This window comes from Bufo gargarizans, chromosome 1 (assembly GCF_014858855.1).
Source record: "Bufo gargarizans isolate SCDJY-AF-19 chromosome 1, ASM1485885v1, whole genome shotgun sequence".
Taxonomy (NCBI): domain Eukaryota; kingdom Metazoa; phylum Chordata; class Amphibia; order Anura; family Bufonidae; genus Bufo; species Bufo gargarizans.
Genome location: NC_058080.1, coordinates 701,549,542 through 701,563,616, shown reverse-complemented (window position 1 = coordinate 701,563,616; position 14,075 = coordinate 701,549,542). Strand labels below are relative to the sequence as shown.

Genomic DNA, 14,075 nt, shown 5'->3' with positions numbered 1-14,075 from the left:
GCGTTGCACTGGCCTCTCAGTATAATCACCTCACCTGAGATGGCGATCACAGGTCTGCCAGTCTATCAAGATCTAGATGTCTGGAATGGAAAGTGACAAGCAGATGTAGCAGAGCTAAGTTTGTCCTTCTGTATTATGATGACCACAGATGTTTGCAGTCCTATGTAATTCAGGACAACATAAATTGATAACTGAGCACCGATAAAGCAGTGGATGCTCCCTGCAGTCCCATGTAATACAACAGATAACACATAATGATTACTTTAAGTACATATAATGCAGTAGGCATTCCTTGCAGTCCTATGTAACAGCACACGTAATCCTATGCAAAAACATAACAAGCCATAGTGGTCTTCAGCAATAGGAAACTTAGAAAAATCGTGCAGTCCTGCAGTAGCTGTGGTCAAACAGAGATAATGTCAGTCTAAAAGCATGAAAGATGCGTAAGTCCAGAGGTGCGTAGGACCCAGACGTCACAAGCCATGAGATTGAATGGCGCTATATAATGTCATGCCCCTGAGCTGACCACATCTTGGCCTCCGAGTTGATGTTGGGATGACCAGTTCTTTCTTCAGTGGCTTCATCATCTCAGTGCCCTGGACAAAGAAGAGTATCTGGGCCCCAGTGCAAATCCGTCATCTGACCGTGTCATTGTAAATGATGGTGGCGCTCTGTTTGGATCTGTATGCAAGTGAACGCATCAGAAGCAACGTAAGAGAGAAGCGAACCTGCGGAAGTGCATCAGCAGTGCAAGCCCCCAATGCATTACTGAACATGCGCAGTCATCTAGTTTTGTAGGAAGTGCTGACTACTATTGGTTTCTGCACTGTACAGTATTGGACTTTAGTTGCCTCCATATTTTTTGGTCATGGCTGTTTAATTGGAGCATGTATAGCTGGCACCCACTTTCCCTGAGTTTTTTTGGAGGCGGCACCCACTTTCCCTGAGTTTTTTTGGAGGCGGCACCCACTTTCCCTGAGTTTTTGGGGAGGCATAGGCCCATAGGCTGGAGCTTTTATGTGCAGTTTAAAGGCATTTTCCATTTCTGTATCGATAAAATGTAATCATTGTATAATGGAAAGTTTAGCAAATTGCTGGTAACCTTCAAATTAACTGCTAGCTGTCAGTGAATGTAAGCCATCCAGAGGCTGAATCTTGTTAAAATTAAAAAATCAACAATTCACCACAGAGTTTGTTACTATTTATTGAGTGAAGACAATCCTCTGTGAGCTGAGCATATCTACTGGCCTGATAGTTTGCTACAGTGTATCAGTACAGTTAAAATGTTGATTCTCCCCCTTTTTGATAGACTGGATCTAACATATCCTCACTTGTAAGAAGTATTAGATCTGTATGGGGCTTTCATCCTCTGGATATAAACGAGAAGGCTCTCATTCACTGACAGCTAGCAGACCATTATAGAATATATTAGAAAGTTTCATACTCTTTTGCTTAAGCCTTAGTCACATAAAACTGTAGTTTGCTGTAGTGAGATGCATCATTGTGGCATTGTCGTAACAGAGGATGGCATCTCTGCATCTCCAACTTACAACGCTGGTGCTGTATAATGTCGGCTGCCATGGTATAGGGACTCCGCTGTCATTGCCATTCTGCATTACCGGCTTAGTGCCAAGATCCCTTTGAGAACTGCAGGAATGGGAGCTCTGCATCGCCTCCTGCCTATAGTACTGCCGTATGTGCCAGGCATAGAGACAGAGCTAAACTTGCATCTCTGTGCCAACTCTGCTAATAGTCCTGTTATGTGCCAGGCATAGGGACATAGATAAACATACACCTCTGTGCCACCCTTCTTATAGTACTGTCTTATGTGACACGGCATAGGGACATAGCTAAACGTATATCTCTGTGCCAACTCTGCTAACACTCCTGTCATGTGCCAGGCATAGGTACATAGCTAAACATATACCTCTGCACTACCCCTGCTTATAGTACTGCTTTATGTGCCAGGGCATTAAGACTTGCCTAACCATATACCTCTGTACCACCTCTGCTAACAGTCCTGTCAAGTGCCAGGCATAGGGACATAGCTAAACATATACTTCTGCGCTAGCCCTGCTTATAGTAGTGCATTATGTGCCAGACATACGGACATAGATAAACATACACCTCTGTGCCACCCCTGCTTATAGTAGTGCCTCATGTGCCAGAAATCCCTATGGGGCCACCCTGGCACAGATGGCTCGCTTTCATTTGCAGCCGTAGCTGGCGATCATGTTGTGGTGTGTAATAATATCATCTCTTCTTCCTCATCTTCAAGTCTTGGATAAAATAAGTTCCCTTCACTGGCTGAGTGGTAAGTGTGCCCGGCTGCTCTGAGGGTAGTGTGATGCCAGTAGTGTTCCTGCCTGTGTGTGTATATGTATATACACACCTATTTCCAATTAAATGCTTTACCTCCAGCACCCCGTCCCCATTACCCCGTGCTTTATATAAAACCGGCCATGAAATGCAGTGATATCTGCTGGAGAAATATCAGCGAGGTCTACCTGGCTATAACATACTATGTATATGGTCATTGCGTCACCGGATGAAGGTCTGTCCGCAGTGTGTAGATGCAGCCCCTGTGTGTCTAGCTGGGTGACGGACTGAGGTCATTATGGGGACTGACTTCCAGGCTTCTCTTCCCCTTCTCTGCCACTAGTCATCCCGTTAGTCCAGCTACTAGGGTGCACTGCCTGACAACCAGTCATGTGTATAGATATAGCAGTGTGTCCCCAGTGTGTCCTTCCGGTCAGTGACTGGTTTCTGTCTCTCCTCTATCACAAGCCCCGGCCGTCTTTCGAATACGAATGATTCATTTTTTTGGTGGTAAGAACGTAGATTGTGTAGCTATGAAGAGAGCTGCTCTTCCTCCCCTGCTCCCAGTAGATCCAGCTGAGAGGTAGTGCCGTACAGCCATATACTCAGCGCTGTGCACGCAGGATTCACCGCAGGCGGCAGGTCTTGGAGCCGACGTGTCTTCCTATTATTGTCTTCTAGCTATTATGAAACCACAACTCCCAGCATGCCCTGACAGGTCAGTAGTTGTTTGAGGGACTCCATGGCCAAGAACGAGAATTCCCCGGCGGGTGACCTATTAGGCCAAAGGGAGACCATATGCAGGATTAGTATAGAATAGGTTCCAGTTCATTGACAGCAAGAAGAACTCTTGAAAAGGCAAAGATACAGAACAACCCAGTATGTAGTGAATATGTAAGTGACCCCCTGGGAATATAACCCCCATCCAGAGGGGCGGTATAGGCATAAACTGTTGTCCAGCTTAGTCAATTGGGCTGTCACCCTCACCTCTTGACTTGATGGCTGCGTTCTGGGCACAGCGCTGAGTATCTGCACCAGGTAGTCACTCGCCATATTATAACACGTGCAGGGTATAGCGTAATTCTTATCTGTAGTGAACCCCCCACTAGTCCCCCTCCCCCGCTCTGGTTGTAGCTCCGAATAAGATCGACCTATTAGTTACTGAGCTTTATAATTTCAGATGCTTTTAGCTCCGGCCCTTCTCCTTCTTCTCCTCTTGTATATTCTCTGCCAGTTCTTTGTACCAGAGGAGGTGTAGAGATCAAAGTGAGTCTGTGCGGACTGCCAGTACACCTAGGCCGTGGGTTGTCAGCCATGGTCACCTCGCGCTTGTGACAAGCTATGTAAGCAGGGCTAGATGAGTCCAGGTTATTAGCTTTGGTAAAGGTAAGCAAGATGTTTTTCCATTCACTGGCAGCAAGCAGACATATAATAAAAAGAGAATAGAAAAGTAACTTTTGGTGCTCCCACGTGTATTTTTATAGAAAATTAGTGCAACAGGATGGCCGTAATACTGGATGACGGGGGACAAGGATAGCGATGGACAGGAATCACAACCCCGGTGTGACTCATCAAGGCGCCCCGTAGCGGTGTGTCATGTGACCTTTGTACCGCTCTCCCCCAGCTCCTGCGCCTGTCTGGCGGTTCAGCTCTAATGAGCGGAGAGAGAGGCGCAGGCTAATCAGCAGCTGGAGCGGAGTTTATTGTGTCACCGGCAGGGCTGTAATTGGAAGCGCAGCCTCTGTCTGGGGGTTGTCACAAACCGGCTGAATTCAGGTTAACGAGGCGACACGAGAGCCCTTCCACTTCCCTGTCTGACATAACGTGGTACAAGATCATTAGGGCATTGGGAATGTAAAGTTAAATTCAATTTTTTTTCCCCCTGTAATCTGATAGTCCAGAAATGTTGATAGTCCAGCAAAGAAGCGCAGCAGGAGACAGAGGAGAGAAAAAGCACAGGGTGGCGGCATTTTATTTTTTGGGGTCTTCCTGGAGGAAGATGTACATGCTCATGACCAGACGATCACATCCATGCACAATTACTCACTCGCACACATATACATGCACTCTTCAAGCACACACATGGCTGGAGAGATCAGGGGCACACAACCCCTCACATGCATTCCTTACGTCAGAAAAGAGTAACGCGAACAAGTGAGTACCAATGGTGCCTGGTCGCCATCACTGGTACCCTATATATTGATAGAGTGGGGGTCTGCTGCCCAGACTAGATGAGATGAAAGGAGACCATGTACACACACATACATAGATGATATGCACCCCATATACGTACGCACATGGATAACCCCGCCATACAGTTTTATCAGCAGACACATACATGCCACATGCCCACAGCAAGCGCGCCATATTTCAGGTAAATTCTTTATTTCAGCAAATAATCAAAGATTACAGGACGCGTTTCAGCTCATCCAGCCTCCGAGTTGAAATACACTTATATATCGTTACTACACGGGCTACTGTCTGGCCAGATACCATTATAGTGAATGGACGTCCAGTGGTGCGTGGTGGTGTCCGGTTATAGTGAACTCCAACAGACTGCTGGAGCTCACAGTGCCGATGTATTTATTTAATGCACTTACATAGCGCTACTATATTCCCAGTGGGGCTCACAATCTAAGGTCCCTATCAGTATGTCTTTGGAGTGTGGGAGGAAACCGGAGAACCCAGAGGAAACCCACACAAACACGGGGAGAACATACAAACTCCATGCAGATGTTGTCCTTGGTCAGATTTGAACCCAGGACCCCAGTACTGCAAGGCACCAGTGCTAACCACTGAGCCACCGCGCTGCATATTAGCATCATCCCGGACCTCGCATCATACTATCAGAGAATCCCATTACTTTAGATATGTAGGTCTCATTTTAACATCTCAGATTGTCTGCGCCATAACTTGGTTTTATTCTCCATGTCGGGCCGCAGACCCGGTTGCATATGGAGCGGAGGCAGCCCATCCACTGACATGGCCCCCAGCGGAGGTTAGGCCCTTGCCTTAGTGGTGGGAGATAAGGGTAAAAGACATTTCCTTTTTTATCATCATTATGATAAGTTGATGCCTTAGTTTCCATGCAGTCAGTATATTGTGCGGGTCCACGTGCCCCCTACTGTATACCCCCATTCACCCTCTACCCCTGTCTCCACCACCGAACAGAGCACGAGAAGCACAGACTGTGTAAGAGCGCCGACTACATGAACCTGCACTTTAAGGTGAAGTGGCTGTACAACGAGTATGTGAAGGACCTGCCGGCCATGAAGGACAAAGTGCCCGAGTACCCAGCGTACGTATCCCCCTCCCCCCAATCGTTATATCATAAACCTCATGTTAGACCCCGGGTCTATAAACTGGTAACGCCATGTGTCCGTGCAGGTGGTTCGAGCAGTTCGTCATGCAGTGGCTGGATGAGAATGAGGAGGTGTCCCTGGAGTTCCTGCATGGAGCCCTGGAACGCGATAAGAAGGACGGGGTAAGTCGCTGACCGATCCAGCAGTGTTTCATCCCAGGATCATAGAAATACATTTGACCTCTTATATATAAAGCTGAGGGCTTCCTAGTAACTCCTATGACGGGGTTATCCCATAATCCAGGGATCAGCAACCTCCGGCACTGCAGCTGTTGTGAAACTACAACTCCCATAATGCTCCATTCACTTCTATGGGAGTTACAGGGACAGTCGAGCAAGTGTGCATGCTGGGAGTTGCACAGCAGCTGGCATGTTGAAGGTTGCCGACCCCTACCACAATCTAAGCTTATCACCTACCTACGGGATAAGTCACAAGTGTCTAATCGCTGGGGGTCTAACTGCTGAGACCCCTATAAAAACAAGTCCCTTGTTGCCCATTTAAAAGGATCGGTGGTCACACACGTGCAGTACTGCTCCATTCAAAGTCCATGGGAGTGATGGAGGTAGCGGACTGTGTTGACCCCAAGCAATAAGACACTAATTGCTGATCCTGTGGATTGATGATGCATGTTAATTATTGGAAAATCCCTTTGAGGCCTCATGCACACGACTGCTGTTGTGTTCCGTTCCGCAAAATGGGGTTCCGTTGTTCCGTGATCCGTTTCAGTTTTTGTTTCCGTGCGTCTTCCTTTATTTTTAGAGGATCACCAGACATGAAGGAAAGTAAAAAAAAATCTAAGACAGGTTTGCCATGCAAATGATAGGAAAAAAACTGACGCGCGGACGCGGATGACAATCTTGTGTGCCTCCGTGTTTTTTAGCGGTCCCATTGACTTGAATGGGTCCGCAAACCATTTTCCGCAAAAATAATAGGAAAGGTTATATTGACGGCCTGGAGCCACGGACGCGGATGACAAACGGTGCATTAGCCGAGTTTTCAACGGACCCATTGAAAGTCAATGGGTCCGCAGAAAATCATGAAAAATGGCACAACGGACACGGAATAAAACAACGGTCGTGTGCATGAGGCCTAAGGCATATGGACACCATAGGGGGTTCTCTGCTCGAGGCACCCTCTATGAGCACAAGTGGAGAGGGTGTAGGCCCAGCCTGGTATTACTTAAACAGCCATTCAGCCCACAGCTTAGGCTACTGTCACATTTGCGTTTTCAATTCCGCTATTGAGATCCATCAATGGGGACAAAACTGAACGAACGAAACTGAATGCAATAAAATGCATTCCGTTCCGTTTGGTTGCGCTCCCATCGCGGACTGAAAGGCGCTACAAGCGAGGTGCAATAGAAAACGGATCCGTCCCCCATTGACTTTCTATGGTGTTCATGGCTATAGAAGACATAATACAACCGGATCCTTTCATGACGGATGCATGCGGTTGTATTATGGTAACGGAAGCATTTTTGCAGATCCATGACGGATCCGCAAAAAACACTAATGTGAAAGTAGCCTTACCCCCTCTAAGAACAGCTGATTGCCAGGGTAGTTGGAATCTGAAATGGGGCTTTTGACAGGAGCGCCCCTTTAATTTCATGTCTTTCTGTTCTATATCTGCTAGTCAGTTCCCATAATTCTTTGAGCCAGGTTGTATAATGGTGCGGACTGCTTCACCATAATAGGATCCATGTCAAGACTGATGTAAAGGAAATAATTGAGAGGCCGATGTTACTATCCCCAGGTATCAGCAGTCACATATCATTACTGGATAATCAGAAGACTGGACGTTCTATGGACTGCTGTATTACTACAGCAAGGGATGACGCTGGGCTTCCTATGGTGTATAATGATATAGGTGCAGCTGCTATAACCCGGGCATCTCCTCTATATAATTATATATGTACAGCTGGTATAAGTTATACATCCACTTGTATATAGTGATATGGACCATGCTGGTATAACCTGTGTATCTCCGGTATATAATTATATATGTACAGCTGGTATAAGTTATACATCATCTTGTATATAGTGATATGGGCCATGCAGGTATAACCTGGGCATCGCCTGTATATAATTATATATGTACAGCTGGTATAAGTTATACATCATCTTGTATATAGTGATATGGGCCATGCTGGTATAACCTGTGTATCTCCGGTATATAATTATATATGTACAGCTGGTATAAGTTATACATCTTCTTGTATACAGTGATATGGACCATGCTGGTATAACCTGGGCATCTCCTGTATATAATTATATATGTACAGCTGGTATAAGTTATACATCTTCTTGTATACAGTGATATGGACCATGCTGGTATAACCTGGGCATCTCCTCTATATAATTATATATGTACAGCTGGTATAAGTTATACATCTTCCTGTATATAGTGATGTGGAGCATGCTGGTATAACCTGGGCATCTCCTCTATATAATTATATATGTACAGCTGGAATAAGTTATACATCTTCTTGTATATAGTGATATCGACCATACTGGTATAACCTGGGCATCTCCTGTATATAATTATATATGTACAGCTGGTATAAGTTATACATCTTCTTGTATATAGTGATTATGGACCATGCTGGTATAACCTGGGTATCTCCGGTATATAATTATATATGTACAGCAGGTAAAGGTTATACATCTTCTTGTATACAGTGATATGGACCATGCTGGTATAACCTGGGCATCTCCTGTATATAATTATATATGTACAGCTGGTATAAGTTATACATCTTCTTGTATACAGTGATATGGACCATGCTGGTATAACCTGGGCATCTCCTCTATATAATTATATATGTACAGCTGGTATAAGTTATACATCTTCCTGTATATAGTGATGTGGAGCATGCTGGTATAACCTTGGCATCTCCTGTATATAATTATATATGTACAGCTGGTATAAGTTATACATCTTCCTGTATATAGTGATGTGGAGCATGCTGGTATAACCTGGGCATCTCCTGTATATATTTATGTATGTACAGCAGGTATAAGTTATACATCTTCTTGTATATAGTGATGTGGAGCATGCTGGTATAACCTGGGCATCTCCTGTATATTTGACAGTGCAGCAGAATATTCTGGATAACTTGTCTATTTATTTCCACTGATTGAATGCAAATTGCTAATAAAGAGCTGCTAATGATCACAGCATATTAAGTAGGCAGATTCTTGGCGACCATTCAAGTGAGCAGTGCTCAGCGGGGATTTAATTAGTGGATTATGAAAAAACTGAATTACTAAACGTTTTTTTTGCCCCAAAAATTGTACTGCTGATTAACCCCTCCTGTGCCCTTTGAGAGTCACATTGTATCCCCTGGTTTTCTGTCAGGGTGCTGTGTTTTCAGGATTTGTCAGGTACCTTCCTACTAGCTCGTCGTCTGTGAGACCGGGCAGAAGCCTCGGTTACGTCTTTTCTGTGTGCAGTAACCTGTGTCCTCCTGTTTCCTCTGCAGTTCCAGCAGACATCGGAGCACGCCTTGTTTTCCTGCTCTGTGGTTGACGTATTCACCCAACTTAACCAGAGCTTTGAGATCATCAAAAAACTTGAGTGTCCCGACCCGGTTATCGTGGCGCACTACATGCGGAGATTTGCCAAGGTGAGCATTTTCTCACTGAGCCTCCTTTGTTTTGCTCTGATGGGGTCTGGGGGACACCCCTACTGAACCATTGAGCCTCCTACGCACACAGGCTATTAATGATTTAGTCCTGGAAACCGCTTACATTTTCGTGTAGCGAAAAGTTCTGCAACTTTTTAATATTCTGTCTCACCATTGTCCATATCTCTGCTTGCTGGCATTGAATGGAAATATTTATATTTACATTATTACACTGTACCACTGTATGGAAGAGATCACGGTCTGGATTTCAGGGCAGGAGAGAGATTTGTGCTGGTTTATCTCTCAGAGCATTGTCTGCACAGATACTTTGTAACGACCCCTCAGCTGTGTGAGATGTGATATTCCCTGACAGCAGGCAGAAATGCTGTAAATGGGGAGGAATTGAAACACAAAGGGCAGGTTTGTCAGGGCTAGATTTTTATATGCTGGTGGTAAATTAAAGGGCATCTGTCAGCAGATTTGTACCTATGACACTGGCTGACCTGTTACGTGTGCACTTGGCAGCTGTAGGCATCTGTGTTGGTCCCATGTTCATATGTGCCCGCATTGCTGAGAAAAATATTTGAATATATGCAAATGAGCCTCTAGGAGCAACGGGGGCGTTGCCGTTACTCCTAGAGGCTCAGCTCTGTCTGCAACTGTTGTGCCCTCTGCACTTTGATTGGCAGGGCCAATTTGCATATTTTAAAACATCATTTTTCTCTGCAATGCGGGCACATATGAACATGGGACCAACACAGATGCCTTCAGCTGCACATGTAACAGGTCAGCCAGCTTCATAGGTCCGAATCTTCTCTTGCACTGGAGTAAAAAGTGCCTACATTATTAAAGGGGGTTTCCAAGTGTTTAATACTGATGAACTGTCATCAGGATAGGTCATTAGAATCTGATCGGTGGTGGTCTGACACTCGAGACCCCTGTCGGTCAGTAGATTGAAAAGGTACCGTCTCTCTCCGGTGAGCACTGTGGCCTCCTCGCAGCATACTAAGGACAGCGCCATCCACTGGATAGTGGCTGTGCTTGGTATTGCAGCTGAACCCCATACATTAGAATGGGAGTTAGCTGTGCCTAAGCCATGTGACCAATAAATGAGTTGTCACTGGAGCGCCGCAACCTCTTCAAACAACTAATCGGCTGCGGTGCCGAGAGTTGGACCCCCCTCTAATCAGATACTGATGACTTATCCTGAGGATAGGTCATCAGTACTAAATGCTTGGACAACTCCTTTAAGACCAAGATGCGCCAAATTTATTGACAGGCACACGGCACATATTAGGCAATATTGAGCCAGAAAATGAATCTACGCCTGCAGTAAGCCCCTAATTTTCTCAATTTTATGACTTAAACATAATAGGTATGTTGCCCCGCTCTTAACTGGCTATCCCCTCCCACTTTTCTCATCAGATGAGCATTGAGAGATGAGAAAAGTCGCAAATGCTACTGCAAGAATGGCGTGCACCATAATCTGTGGCTTTTTTACTCCATAGAAGTGGTGCAAAAAGCTCAATACATTTCCCCCAAAGTATATTAGAAAGTTGTAGAATAAAAAAGGGTAGTACCGTATGTTACAAATTTTTGATACCAGCCTCAATTTGAGCGGTTTAGCAGATATTCTGGAGTATTGGACCACCGCTGAAATATTCTTTAGGTTCATATGGCTGTTAGTGACTTTTATTAGTAGAGTATGAAATGCCATCAGACATTCTAGATTATAAGAGGCCGGATTAAAGGAGAGGGAAAAGCCGGGGGACAATGAGATGCTGTATTCTGCGGGTCTGACGTGGGATATGTTTTTCCTCCCATTAGACCATCAGTAAGGTGCTGCTCCAGTACGCGGATATCCTCTCCAAGTCCTTCCAGTCCTACTGCTTCAAGGAAAAGCTGGTGAGTGAGGGCGGGTCGGATGTGACATAGACTAGCTGTATATGTGGAAGGCTGCCAGGTAAAGGCTCCTTCTCCAAACCTCAGGTTGAGGAGGGGGTGTTTTAATGGTAATATTTCATGCTAAGGGTTATAAACTAGTACAGGTCACACATAACAGTATAGTATCAGCTAAAAATAAAAGCAAATTCAGGCAGATTTATAAAAAAACGTATAAAATAATTATCTTTGTTGCCCATTGCTACCAGTCGCGGCACAGCTGTCATTGTTTCAGGACAGTTTGAGAAACTAAAGCTGTGCTATGATTGGTTACTATGGGCAACCATGCTCTTTTAGACAGTTTTCATAAATCTGTCCCATCGGGTGTCTGGAGCAGGGCTTCTGGAACCTTTCTATTGGGGAGTCACCAGCGACCAAATACTATCTTGCCGCACCTATATTACCTCTGTAGCAGCACAACATGCCTGCCCAGCAACACCAAACAAATCCCACAGTGCAACGCAAAACACCTTCTGAGCAGCAAACAGATACCACAGTGCAGCACAAAAATCCTTTCCATCAGCACCAAACAAATAACATAGTGCAGCACAACATACCTCCCCAGCAGCTCCAAAGGCATACCACAGTGCAGCACACTATACCTCCCCAGCAGCTCCAAAGGCATACCACAGTGCAGCACACTATACCTCCCCAGCAGCTCCAAAGGCATACCACAGTGCAGCACACTATACCTCCCCAGCAGCTCCGAAGGCATACCACAGTGCAGCACACTATACCTCCCCAGCAGCTCCAAAGGCATACCACAGTGCAGCACACTATACCTCCCCAGCAGCTCCAAAGGCATACCACAGTGCAGCACACTATACCTCCCCAGCAGCTCCAAAGGCATACCACAGTGCGGCACAACATACCTCCCCAGCAGCTCCAAAGGCATACCACAGTGCAGCACACTATACCTCCCCAGCAGCTCCAAAGGCATACCACAGTGCAGCACACTATACCTCCCCAGCAACTCCAAAGGCATATCACAGTGCAGCACACTATACCTCCCCAGCAGCTCCGAAGGCATACCACAGTGCAGCACACTATACCTCCCCAGCAGCTCCAAAGGCATACCACAGTGCAGCACACTATAGCTTCCCAGCAGCTCCAAAGGCATACCACAGTGCAGCACAACATACCTCCCCAGCAGCTCCAAAGGCATACCACAGTGCAGCACACTATACCTCCCCAGCAGCTCCAAAGGCATACCACAGTGCAGCACACTATACCTCCCCAGCAGCTCCAAAGGCATACCACAGTGCAGCACACTATACCTCCCCAGCAGCTCCGAAGGCATACCACAGTGCAGCACACTATACCTCCCCAGCAGCTCCAAAGGCATACCACAGTGCAGCACACTATACCTCCCCAGCAGCTCCAAAGGCATACCACAGTGCAGCACACTATACCTCCCCAGCAGCTCCAAAGGCATACCACAGTGCGGCACAACATACCTCCCCAGCAGCTCCAAAGGCATACCACAGTGCAGCACACTATACCTCCCCAGCAGCTCCAAAGGCATACCACAGTGCAGCACACTATACCTCCCCAGCAACTCCAAAGGCATATCACAGTGCAGCACACTATACCTCCCCAGCAGCTCCGAAGGCATACCACAGTGCAGCACACTATACCTCCCCAGCAGCTCCAAAGGCATACCACAGTGCAGCACACTATAGCTTCCCAGCAGCTCCAAAGGCATACCACAGTGCAGCACACTATACCTCCCCAGCAGCTCCAAAGGCATACCACAGTGCAGCACACTATACCTCCCCAGCAGCTCCAAAGGCATATCACAGTGCAGCACACTATACCTCCCCAGCAGCTCCTAAGGCATACCACAGTGCAGCACACTTTACCTCCCCAGCAGCTCCAAAGGCATACCACAGTGCAGCACACTATACCTCCCCAGCAGCTCCAAACGCATACCACAGTGCAGCACACTATACCTCCCCAGCAGCTCCAAAGGCATACCACAGTGCAGCACACTTTACCTCCCCAGCAGCTCCAAAGGCATACCACAGTGCAGCACAACATACCTCCCCAGCAGCTCCAAAGGCATACCACAGTGCAGCACACTTTACCTCCCCAGCAGCTCCAAAGGCATACCACAGTGCAGCACACTATACCTCCCCAGCAGTGTCAAACAAATAATATGGTGCAGCACAGAATATCACCCCAGCAATGTCAAATACTATAGTGCAGCACCAAATTCCTCCCCTTAAGCTCCAATACCAAGTGCAACATGAAATAACTCCGATCCTGTGCTAAATACCACAGTACAACGTAAATGACCCCTGCCTGCCATCCTGCTGAGGCTGGATGCCCCTCTGTGGCTTCCGGTGCTGTCTCCCACATTCTGACCTCCATTATGATGTGACGTGGAGGAGCGGGCCGAGGAGGTGAGACACAGGCCCATCTCTTTACTAAAGAACATGGCGAGAGATCTATCAAAACTGGGGCAAAGTGAAAGTGGTTTACTAGCGCATATCAACCAATTGCAGCAAAGCTTTCATTTTCCTAGAGCAGGTTAAGAAATGAAGGTCAACCCCTGATTGGTCACTGTAGGAAACAAAGACAATCTTACTATTAGGTCCAGTGTTTAGACACTGTGGATTCTTAGCTGTAATTATTCTATACTGATCTTATAATCTAGACATATCCAGAGCTGCATTCACAATTCTGCTGGTTGCCACTTGATAACGGACACATCCTTCACAGTTGCTTTGAGCTCCCATGATACCCTGCTTTCTGCTGTACTACATTGCATGCTCCTCATGTTCTAGAAATGGGAAAGAGGGGAAGGTCTGTAACCTGTCACCTCC

The 14,075-nt window shown here is 46.4% G+C and overlaps 1 protein-coding gene across 2 annotated transcripts in view; it reads left to right on the top strand.

Annotated features, from left to right (window-relative positions):
* The window catches only part of UNC13B (unc-13 homolog B), a 339,965-nt gene that overhangs the window by 306,859 nt on the left and 19,031 nt on the right, over nucleotides 1-14,075 (top strand). For both annotated transcript variants that reach the window (XM_044276260.1, XM_044276259.1), the window contains exons 27-30: nucleotides 5,491-5,617; nucleotides 5,707-5,803; nucleotides 9,163-9,306; nucleotides 11,134-11,211. In XM_044276260.1, coding sequence (XP_044132195.1) covers nucleotides 5,491-5,617; nucleotides 5,707-5,803; nucleotides 9,163-9,306; nucleotides 11,134-11,211 — 446 coding nt within the window. The remainder of the gene's footprint in view (nucleotides 1-5,490; nucleotides 5,618-5,706; nucleotides 5,804-9,162; nucleotides 9,307-11,133; nucleotides 11,212-14,075) is intronic.